The sequence below is a fragment of the Centroberyx gerrardi genome, chromosome 13 (assembly GCF_048128805.1).
Source record: "Centroberyx gerrardi isolate f3 chromosome 13, fCenGer3.hap1.cur.20231027, whole genome shotgun sequence".
In the NCBI taxonomy this organism is placed as follows: Eukaryota; Metazoa; Chordata; class Actinopteri; order Beryciformes; family Berycidae; genus Centroberyx; species Centroberyx gerrardi.
Window position 1 is genome coordinate 31,148,133 of NC_136009.1, and position 12,703 is coordinate 31,160,835.

Here is a 12,703-nt window from a genome sequence, read left to right on the forward strand (position 1 = left end):
TTTCTCCAGTGACGTTTCCTCTGTTGAACCTGGTAGAAGTGCGGCTCCGGTTCAGCTGAGGCCAGATAAGGACGGCTTGTGAGATCACATGAGGGCCGCGTGGTTTCTAACAGGTCCTCAAACCTCCCATCGCTCCCTGCGGTGGACAGATAAGGCCGCCGGTTGTGATTGACAGCTCAGTTGAACCTATGGTGTAGTTTTCCATTGTGTCAGAGGTTTTAAAGGGGAGAGGAGGCGGACCAGAGGAGCAACAGGCAGCACACAGTTACCATCCAGATGGACGACTGGATCCTGGATCCTAGAACACATCAGAGAGTTAGTCACTATTTTAACACTGAACATAATCATCTGTATTCATAAAGCACTTTCCAAAACACAGTTACCATCCAGATGGACGACTGGATCCTGGATCCTAGAACACATCAGAGAGTTAGTCACTATTTTAACACTGAACATAATCATCTGTATTCATAAAGCACTTTCCAAAACACAGTTACCATCCAGATGGACGACTGGATCCAGCATCAGCCTGCTGCTCTTTCACTAAATATGTCGTATTCTGTAGAAACTGCATCATGGTGGAAATGAGTCTCAACCCAACAAATAAATAAACTACAAATATAAACAAAATAAACAACATGATGACAGAGAAATGGCTTTTAGTATATATTTAGTTTATATTATTATATACTAAATATATTGGATTACATTATGATCAGCCCAGGAAGCAGCAGAACTAATTTATAAATCTATTTCTCCCATTTGCAGTTTAATAAAGCAAAACATTAATTATGTAAATTACTGCTGAATATTTAGAATATTAACAAAGGCAGCGTGACACAGTTATCATAGAAAACATCAATTAGACATTTTGCAAATGATATACAATTTTAATTTCTTGCAAAGTTACACTGAAATCAAATTGAAAAATAATTCATTAATTTACCATGGATGAAAAAAAAAATAAAAATTGAACACAAACTGATTACAATTCAACTATTTTTAATATAATACTCCCATTTTAAAATACATTGATGTATGTTGAGCTACTTTCTGTTCTTTATATATATATATATATATATATATATTTTACATAATCCAACACTCTTTTGTTAGAGACCACTTCACATTAAAAATGTGGATTAAAATTTAAAAAAAATAAAAACTCTGAATTTATTATGTTTGCTGCTCAGATCATAATAAAGAGGTTGAATTATTGTTTATTTGATTTGTGAAATTTCTCATTTAATTAATTTCCAGCAAATAAAAAACAAAACAACAAAAATACAGAATTCTGAATGTAGAACAAAATAAAAGCCACCAGCTGTTATTCAGAAATCTCACTACTATATTTAACAACTGGAAACAGAAATGATAAAAAAAAAAAAAAGAGAGAAATATTTCTATCAATCAAATATTGTTTTCACTACGTACCATATTCTATATACAGTGATCAATTAGACTCAAAAACATGAATGATGAAGAATTGATTAGTTATTGGAAACCAGCTAATATTACCTAAATCCTCTGAAACACAACAGGCTGCTGCTGGCAGGAACTGTCCTTTAAAACACAAAACCATACACACTCATCCATAATCAATAAGAAAGTGTTCCATAATACACTATTAATAGCAGAGAATTAGATAATACAGTCAATAACAAAGAATTAGAAAATCTAGTCAATAATAGAAACAGAGACAAACAGATGCTGCTGTCCACTTGTTTTAATATTCTGATTTAAATGAATATTTTCTCCTTCCATTGGCTTTGAAACAGGAAACTGACTCACGGCAGAAAATATTTTTCCCTTGTTGTGTTTTAGTAAAATATAAACTTCAGTTCAGACAAAAACAGAATTGAATAGAGTCCAGATGTCAAACCGTCTCAGTTGTCAGAGTTTTAGTCCCAGTCCAGATGAAACCTGATCACCAAGAAAATCACACCGATATGGAGTTTGATTCTGTGATGATATGACATCAATATTTTAAAGTGAGATATTTTGAAGTGAGATTTCCTCTGACAAAATGCTTCATAGCACAAAGTCAAACCAAACGACGGTATTTTTAATGACGGAGACACTTTACAGACCGGATCCAACAGATTTTACAATGATTGAATAATAAAGTGAATAATGAAGTCTTCATGTGGTCTTTTAAAAGGATTTGAAAAGGTGAAACAGTCAGTATATATCCTGTCACCATGTTGAGAGGGAACTGGATTTATTTGGATTGTGTTGAACTAGATGTTTCCCTACAGAATTACACTTTCTGCATTAAAGGTTCAACCTGCCATCCAGTACAGAGAGAGAATACAGAGGAAAAACTACTTTGAAATTCTTACACTTTAGTCATTTAGTTGATGTTTTTATCCAGAATAACTGACAGTGATCATCAGGAATATTAGTTATCTGTTATCTGCTGCTGTGACCTCTGACCTCTGACCTCTGACCTACCTGCTGATCTAGGAACTGAAGCTGATCAGAGGTGATGAGGAGGTGATGAAGAGGTGATGAAGAGGAGGTGATGAAGAGGAGTTGGTGAAGAGGAGGTGATGAAGAGGAGGTGATGAAGAGGTGATGAAGAGGAGGTGATGAAGAGGTGATGAAGAGGTGATGAAGAGGAGGTGATGAAGAGGTGATGAAGAGGTCATGAAGAGGAGGTGATGAAGAGGTGATGAAGAAGAGGTGATGAAGATGAGGTGATGAAGAGGAGGTGATGAAGAGGAGGTGATGAAGAGGTGATGAAGAGGAGGTGATGAAGAGGAGGTGATGAAGAGGTGATGAAGAAGAGGTGATGAAGAGGTGATGAAGAGGAGGTGATGAAGAGGTGACACTGTCTTGACAGAGGAGGAGTGATTTGTCTTGTTGGAAGATGTTGAGTTAAATGGGAAACAGCACATTGGTTCATGTTTTTACTGAAGAAACAATACTGTTAGTGGATGTGACTGTTAAAGTGAAGTTCATACAGTCCAGTCCTTCAGTCAGACCAGAACCAACAGTGAATCCAACCTGATGACATCATGAAGGTTCTTCTGTTATTATTTCTGCAGCTGTGAAAACAACACAGAGCCATCTAGTGGAGAAAATGACCTGAAGACTTACTACTACTACTGTTACTACTACTACTAATACTACTACTACTGTTACTACTACTACTAATACTACTACTGTTACCACTACTACTACTAATACTACTGTTACTACTACTACTAATACTACTACTGTTACTACTACTACTAATACTACTACTACTGTTACTACTACTACTAATACTACTACTGTTACTACTACTACTAATACTACTGTTACTACTACTACTAATACTACTACTGTTACTACTACTACTAATACTACTACTACTGTTACTACTACTACTAATACTACTACTGTTACTACTACTACTAATACTACTGTTACTACTACTAATACTACTACTGTTACTACTACTACTAATACTACTACTGTTACTACTACTAATACCACTGTTACTACTACTACTAATACTACTGTTACTACTACTACTAATACTACTACTGTTACTACTACTACTAATACTACTACTGTTACTACTACTAATACCACTGTTACTACTACTACTAATACTACTGTTACTACTACTACTAATACTACTACTGTTACTACTACTGTTACTACTACTACTAATACTACTACTACTGTTACTACTACTAATACCACTGTTACTACTACTACTAATACTACTACTGTTACTACTACTACTAATACTACTACTGTTACTACTACTACTAATACTACTGTTACTACTACTACTAATACTACTACTGTTACTACTACTACTACTGTTACTACTACTACTAATACTACTGTTACTACTACTACTAATACTACTACTGTTACTACTACTACTGTTACTACTACTACTAATACTACTACTGTTACTACTACTACTAATACTACTACTGTTACTACTACTACTGTTACTACTACTACTAATACTACTGTTACTACTACTACTAATACTACTACTGTTACTACTACTACTAATACTACTGTTACTACTAATACTACTGTTACTACTACTACTACTACTACTAATACTACTGTTACTACTACTACTAATACTACTGTTACTACTAATACTACTGTTACTACTACTACTACTAATACTACTACTACTACTACTGGTACTACTACTACTAATACTACTGTTACTACTACTAATAATACTACTACTGTTACTACTACTACTAATACTACTACTGTTACTACTACTACTGTTACTACTACTGATACTACTACTACTAATACTACTACTGTTACTACTACTACTAATACTACTACTGTTACTACTACTACTGTTACTACTACTGATACTACTACTACTAATACTACTACTGATACTACTACTACTAATACTACTACTGTTACTACTACTACTAATACTACTGTTACTACTACTACTACTACTACTACTACTACTACTACTGTTACTACTACTGTTATTACTACTACTAATACTACTGTTACTACTACTCCTAATACTACTACTGTTACTACTACTACTAATACTACTACTGTTACTACTACTGTTACTACTACTACTAATACTACTACTGTTACTACTACTGTTACTACTACTAATAATAATACTACTGTTACTACTACTGATACTACTACTACTAATACTACTACTGATACTACTACTGTTACTACTACTACTAATACTACTGTTACTACTACTACTACTACTACTACTACTACTGTTACTACTACTGTTATTACTACTACTAATACTACTGTTACTACTACTCCTAATACTACTACTGTTACTACTACTACTAATACTACTACTGTTACTACTACTGTTACTACTACTACTAATACTACTACTGTTACTACTACTGTTACTACTACTACTAATAATACTACTGTTACTACTACTGATACTAGTATTACTACTACTACTGTTACTACTACTAGTACTACTGTTACTACTACTACTAATACTACTACTGATACTAGTATTACTACTACTACTGTTACTACCACTAGTACTACTGTCACTACTACTACTAATACTACTACTGATACTAGTATTACTGCTACTAGTACTGCTATTACTAGTATTACTACTACTACTACTACTGATACTAGTATTAGTGCTACTTGTCAGTAAAAGAAAACGACACCTAAAACACTGAACTGTTCACTTTTTCCTCGTCTTTAACAGAAATGTGAAGTTGTGTTTTTGGTCTGTTAGACTGATCCTGGCACCATGGAGCTTCCCAACAGCATCTCTCTCTCCTACAGATGTGTTGTTGTTGTTTCTTCATTTAAAGGCGATATAATTCAGGTGTTTGCTGCCTCATTTCACAGACAGACCATAATAAATCTGTGGGTTTGATCAGCTTCACTGTCCGTGTTGAAATGGCTTTTAAAACTCACTTTCTGGCCCCAACTGTTTTTTAACCAAATCTCTCCTGTTGTAATTCCCACTGGTCGCCAGTAGAGGCCGATAGAGGCGATAGATCATCTGTCTGTTGATTTTACCGTTTGACCTCATTGATCTCTGTTTTATTGATCTGTCCTGTGTCTTTTATCTCTCCTGATTGTGCAGCACTTTGTAACTTTGTTTTGAAAAGTGCCTTATAAATACAGATTATTATTATATATTATTATAACACACCTTGAACTACTTCTTCCTTCAGCCTTCAGTGTTCATTTTCACTGCAAGGCCTGTCTATTCAAATTCTAATCAAACAATTATCTGAATCAGCGATCATTTGCTAATGCCTGATTTCAACTTAGAATGCACACAAGAGTTTATTTGCTGGAATTGCTGAAATTCCAATTATTATTATTAGTAGTAGTAGTAGTAGTAGTAGTAGTAGTAGTAGTATTGTATTTTGTCCAATAACTCGTCCATACATTGATAACTCTTTGTCCATTTTGACATATTGATAGTTCAGGTCAACTGCTACTGGGAAACAATTGATGTCACTGATTGGCCCATAGGGGGCGCTGTAATAAGCTCCCAAAGTCTGAGGCTCAGCCCCGCCGTCCTGTTAGTCGTAGAGATGTGAAACTTGGTACAGATATGTATCTGATCATGATGAACAGTTTTGCCTCTAGGACCCATAAGCTCCGCCTACAAAACATTCTGCCATTTTGATTTTTTTTTAAAAATCTTCAAAAATCTTCTTCTTATGAACCGCAGGTCACAATGACACCAGATTCGGTCTGCAGGCTTCTTGGACTTGCCTTTAATTTGTTTGAAAGTAGCTAAGGAATCAGGTAAAAGATGGCGGAGTTGTGACCAATGCAGTGGAACCGTTTGGTTCTATTTGACTTTCCAGCTGACAGTAGCGCTCCGCTGTAGCTGCGGCCTGCAGGCAGCAGGGGGCGACACCTCACTACAGATAGTCTGCTTCATCTGCTGTTACTGTTACCACAGAGTTCAGTCAGGATCTCCTGCCTGTCAACCAGCTGTTACATTACAAATATCATTTGTTGTATCTTAACATTTGTTCTTGTTGTTTTATTTGTTCTGTCTGGTGATTTGATGCAGACTGAGCTCAGTCAGCTCACTGCAGGATCAACTGACTGCTGCAGGAATCAAACATAGGATCTGAAGTGATAGAACCGTCATTCCTGTTCAGATCTACACTCATGTGGCTTCATTTACATGACAGATTTATCAATCAAAAAAGTTTATCAAATCAAAAAAGTTTGATTTCTATAATCAGTTTCAACTTCAATAAATTCAATCATTCCATACAAATTCAGAAAACAGAATTTAAATTCAGTCGTCTGCTGGAACAAATCTCATCACTTTCAATCTAAGTCATTTACACAAACACAAGATCTCAAGTCAAGACTTAACATTTTAATCCATTTCTATTTCTTCTTCTTTATAATTTTCCATATAACAATAAAAATAACATTATTATTATTATTACTGATATTGTTATGGTTATTATTATCATTATCATTATCATTATTATTTTATTGATTTGTTATCCACTCATTGTTTTTATTGATTTATTTGTTGAACTTGCTGTGGCAACGCATCACGCTGTATCAATAAACCATTGAATTAAACTGAATTCCCGGAAGTGCCTCTGCATCATTTACTGTCACTCAGCGCCTGGCGACGCCCACTCCGCCTCACCGCGCAGCGCACATCCGCGGAGTGAAATAGTTCCCTCATTCAAAGCTTTCCTTGCTCCGTTATAGCGTCGTGATTTTAAACAAATCGATATTTTCTGATAGATTAGCTCGGCAAGTTGTTTTTCACGATGTCATTCATAAGCTCGTGAGTGGTTTTCCTTTACTACGTAGCACACATTTGGCGCGAAAAGCACCGTGTGTGCGGATGAAGACGTAAAATTCTCAATCCGTAGTATTAAAGCCGCGGCAGCAGCTGACTGCGGTAAATGTTCTGAAGCTGCGAACGGGATTACCGGGAGGCTTTATGACAGTGTACTCTGACTATAGATACCATAGTTGATTATAGATTATTATAGTTTAATATTTTTATAGACAGACTTCCCTGGAATATACCCCGCTCTGGACATTAACCTTCACTGGAACACGTTGGATTTTACTGAGTTGTCATCGGTCCCTCGGGTTAAATTCGGGAGTCAGTTGACGGTGCGTCTGAAGCTCTCAGTCCGCTGCAGTCTGAATCTGTTAGAGCACCAGCAGCCTCCAGACGTGTTGTATGGGGAGAACGGTACGCCAAACTCCATTCAAAGATCTGTCAGTTTAATGCTGCCTTGCTTACCGGCAATAGTACACAACCGGTAGAACATGACTTAAGACATTTTGTGAATCATTAGGAGCCTCCTTTAAATTCGGCATACACCCAAATGCACCAATCAGCAACTATTTAAATTATATTGCAACTTTTATAATCGGCTCCCCGTTTATTCCCATTATTTTCTTGGACCTGAAATAGACTGTGGGCGGTAGCGAAGAGTGTGAACCAATTCTAAAAGTTGAGATTCTATTGAAATAAGTGCTGCTTGGTGGATTATTTGTATACCGAATTGAAGAGTGGGACCTACCGATTAAGAAAAGCTCGTGACTCGTATTTCTGGAAAGTGTACCTTTGCCGATAAGCAAGGCAATATTGAGCTACCAGATTTTTGAATGGAGTTTGGTGAGCCGGTCTCTCCATACCAGATGACGGCACTTAGCAGTGTCAGTTGTGAACGTTTAGCTGAAGTGGCTTTTAAATGGAGAGTCGGTGTTAGAGTTGTGTTTGTGAGGTTTATTCGGGTCAGGGTCTGAGAGAGCTTCAGTTCTCAACGTGATGGAAAGTGAATTTACTTCAGTTTGGGTTGGAAATGTTCAAATATCTGCTGTGAGGGAGAGAGAGTGTTTGTGCCTGCTGGCTGCTGCTGTCACGTTGTTCCCCATATGGAAAAATCACTGTAGCCTAATGTTCGGATAATGTTCCTATAGGCACTTAGTGTGTACGGTGCTTAGTGATTTTATAGCAAACTTATCTTACCATATGGTAGCCTATATTATGTATTTTGGTGTCACTAATATCCCTATAATATTCCCATAGGGAGTGTGTGGTACTTTAATAGTGAGTTGATGCTGTCACTATAATATTCCTGTCATGTGGACTGACATTTGCTGTGACATTTGTATGGTATCCCTCTAAACTTTACTATAGCGCCATTACCATAGCTATATTACCATATTACCATATTACCATATTACCATAGCTGCTTTTCGTAACATTATTATATCTTGAACTGAAGTTGTTTCCCCGCAGGCAGCCACCATGCCGCCGGTGTTAACCATGTCCGGTAGGAACTACGACTATGACTACGACTCGGTCCAGCCCTACTTCTTCTGCGACGCGGAGGAGGAAGACTTCTACCCGCCGCAGCGCAGCCAGGCGCTGCCGGGCCCGGGAGAAGACATCTGGAAGAAGTTCGAGCTGCTGCCGACGCCTCCTCTGTCGCCCAGCCGGCGGCCCTCGCTGTCCGGCCTGCTGCCCTCCACCGCCGACCGGCTGGAGATGGTGTCCGACCTGCTGGGCGACGACTCGGTCAGCCAGAGCTTCATCTGCGACCCGTCCCAGGCCTTCCTCCAGTCCTACATCATCCAGGACTGCATGTGGAGCAGCTTCTCCGCCGCCGCCCGGCTGGAGAAGGTGGTGTCGGAGCGGCTGGCCTCCCTCCAGGCCCGGCGGGACTCCGGGCCGGGGAAGGAGCCCGGCCAGCGGCCCGGCCCGGCCCCGAACGCCGGTTACCTGCAGGACCTGCACACGGCGGCCTCGGACTGCATCGACCCCTCCGTGGTGTTTCCTTACCCGCTAAATGAGAAGCCGAAGCCCGGCAGAGCGGCTCCGGAGCCGGGCTCGGACCTGCCGGACACCCCGCCGCACAGCGGCAGCAGCAGCAGCGAGTCAGGTGGGAAGAGTTCAGACATTTGTAGCTTGTCATGTTGATTTAAACAGTTTGCTCGAAGCTTGCTTGTGATCCATCAATACATCACTGTCACTATCATCTTACTATCATCTTGCACTTTGCAACATGGTTTGGAAAAGTGCTTTATTAAGTTAGGCAAGAATTATTATTATTAGTAGTGTTAGTAGTGTTAGTGTAGTCTACTCCTGGATGTTTGTCTTCCTTCTGTCAGGAAAGTGTTAAGTGTTGCATGGGGTTTTGTTACTGAGAGTTGCGTAACACAAACACACACACACACACACACACACACACACAAACTTTCCCCCAGTTTCAACCAGCAGGGTGTGTGGGAGGAACCACTGAACCAGGGGGTGTAATGCACATGAGCAGGAGTGTGTGTGTGTGTGTGTGTGTGTGTGTGTGTGTGTGTGTGTTGTTTCAGCTGTAGAGCAGCAGGCAGAAAGTGTTGTCCTCACCGGCACTCAAACCAGAAATTTCTCTTTTTTTTCCCCCAGAAGAAGAAGAGGAGGAGGAAGAGGAGGAAGAGGAGGAGGAAGAGGTGGAGGAGGATGAAGATGAGGAAGAGGAGATCGACGTGGTGACGGTGGACAGGCGGCGGGCGGTGCGGCGGTCGGACGCCGGCGGGTCGGACGCCACGCCGCTGGTCCTGAAGCGCTGTCACGTCAACATCCACCAGCACAACTACGCCGCCCAGCCCTCGCCCCCCGACCAGCCCGCCGGGAAACGGATTAAGTCGGAGAGCGTCCGGGTGGCGCCGAAGCAGCCGGGCGGCGGCGGCGGCCGGAGGTGCTGCAGCCCGCGGGCGTCGGACAGCGAGGACAACGACAAACGCAGGACTCACAACGTCCTGGAGAGGCAGCGGCGGAACGAACTCAAACTGAGCTTTCTGGCGCTGAGGGACGAAGTGCCGGACGTGGCGAACAACGCCAAGGCCGCCAAGGTGGTCATCCTGAAAAAGGCGACAGAGTGCATTATGGGAATGCGGACGAACGAGCGGAGACTGGTGGCGATGAAGGACGAGCTGAGGAAGAGGAGCGAGGAGCTGAAACACAGACTGCAGCAGCTGAGGACGCAGCAGCCGGCGTGACGCAGACGCCTCTGACTAACGTTTCGTTTAACTCGTCGCATCACTTCCACGCCAGTTTGTGATGTTTAATGTTCAGTTTCCTCCAAACCCAACATGATGATGATGATGATGATGAAAGCATATCCATACATACTTGGAATCTGATCAAAGTGTCTCATTAGAGTCAATTCAGGCTAAGGGCTTCCCATACACAAGTACTGATCAGTTCTATATTGTATTCAGTCAATATGCAGGAGTTCCTGTATACTGATTCTGATTGGCCGTCCCTCACAGCTGAACTGGTTCCTTTTTGTTTGAACTGGAGTTTCTCATCAATGTAGTTTTCACAAAACAAAGATGTAACTCTGTCAGGCACTGGAAGTGTGTTGGTGAACTACAACGACCATAATGCATTGCAGCTGTGAGGCTCCGGTCTGCAGCTGGCTCACTCTGCATGGTTGTGTGTTGCATGCACCCGGACCTTCATCTGTTTATTTGTATTTAATTATTTTATTGACTTTATTTTTATTCTGCACATTTATTGTCAAACATTAATTTAAAATTGTCGTGTTTTTCTAAGTTTTGTACAAACTGTTTGGTTCTCACAAATACATTTTTATAAATTGTGTATTTGACTGCATTCACGTGTCGTAACTTTAATGATGATGGTGATGATGATGGTGATGATGATGTCACATGATGGTGCATCTGCACGGGGAGCTGATACTTGCTGCTCAGTATCGGACCTGCAGGTCTGACTCTCCTGCCTGCAGCCGTTCATTTAGAGCAGAATGAAGTTTCAGCTGCTGCAGTTTCTTCTGGACCTGCATCCACATCGCTCCAGAGCTTTAAAATAAGAGAGAGAAGAAGAGGGAAAGAGGGAGGTCACGATGGAAAAGAAAAGAGATACTGTCTGAACTTCTGATAATAATCTAGTCAATGTCTACCACACTGACCAGATTATAATATCCAGTCAGACAGCAGTTTGGTAGTTTTTTATTTCACAACAAAAAAGCAAAGATCTGAAAAAAAATAGACAAGATAATAAATTTGTATAGAAGAAATGTTTCCCTGTTTCCCATCCCATTAATCATCTCATGACCCCCCCAAAACCATCTCACGTCCCACCAGGGGTCCCGACCCGCAGGTTGAGACCCGGTGGTTTAGTGGTTAGTAAACCGGTCTGGATCACGACTCGTCGCTCCCTCAGGTATTTCAGTCAGTCTGCTTCTTGGTCGGCTGGATGTTGGTGGAATCGCCATGGCAACCGGTCACTGAGTCACATCCTGTTTGGTTCAGTGGATCCTGACTGGAACTGATCTGACAGAACTACTGCTGATGATACTGCTAGTACTACTACTACTACTGCTACTACTGCTACTACTACTACTAGTACTACTGCTGCTACTACTACTACTGCTACTACTACTACTACTGCTACTACTGCTACTACTAGTACTAGTACTACTACTACTACTACTGCTGCTACTACTGCTACTGCTACTACTACTACTGCTGCTGCTGCTACTACTACTAGTACTGCTACTACTACTACTAGTACTACTACTGCTACTACTACTACTGCTGCTGCTGCTGCTGCTGCTGCTACTACTACTACTACTGCAGCTACTAGTACTGCTGCTACTGCTAGTAATCAATCATCATTTGCAGTCTTATTCTATTCTTCACATTCCTTCACAAGTCTGGAAATGTACAGAAAAAGAATTTGTGTATTTTCAGGTCTTCATAAGTTTGAAGATTGCACCAAAAAGTTTTTAAAAGTTTTGCAAACTGTTGTTGAAGGCCAAACCAAAGTTTGGTGAGAAATCTATTTGTCCTGAACTACAAACTGTTCAGTCAGGAGACACGACTCTGTGTCTGATTCATGCTTCTGGCTTGTTGAATCCAAAGTGGTTTGATCATCACAGTGTCATCAAGGGGAAAAGACTGAAAAACAAATCATTCTTTAAAAATGCTGGTGTTTTTATTGTGAACAACAGCAGAGGAGAAACGATCGCACAGTCAGTTACAGTCAGTTGTCTTTTTTATCTGCTGATCTCAAACACAATCAGGTGTCATTTGGACATGGCAGTCCTTGAATCAGCCGTAACAAGTTTTCATGAAGTGCTGAAGGGACTGAACCTGAGACCTGCTGCTCCGGTCCGGGCGCAGCGCTGGGCTCAGCCTGCAGACCGAGGAGGAACTG

The 12,703-nt window shown here is 40.5% G+C and overlaps 1 protein-coding gene across 1 annotated transcript; it reads left to right on the forward strand.

The window, feature by feature from the left end:
- The first annotated feature begins 7,406 nt into the window (after window positions 1-7,406).
- On the forward strand, window positions 7,407-11,125 carry mycb (MYC proto-oncogene, bHLH transcription factor b). Its single transcript, XM_078287778.1, has 3 exons — window positions 7,407-7,632; window positions 8,771-9,413; window positions 9,926-11,125. Exons 2-3 carry the CDS (start codon window positions 8,780-8,782, stop codon window positions 10,516-10,518), a joined length of 1,227 nt encoding a protein of 408 aa, XP_078143904.1. The 5' UTR covers window positions 7,407-7,632; window positions 8,771-8,779; the 3' UTR covers window positions 10,519-11,125.
- The last annotated feature ends 1,578 nt before the right edge of the window (window positions 11,126-12,703 follow it).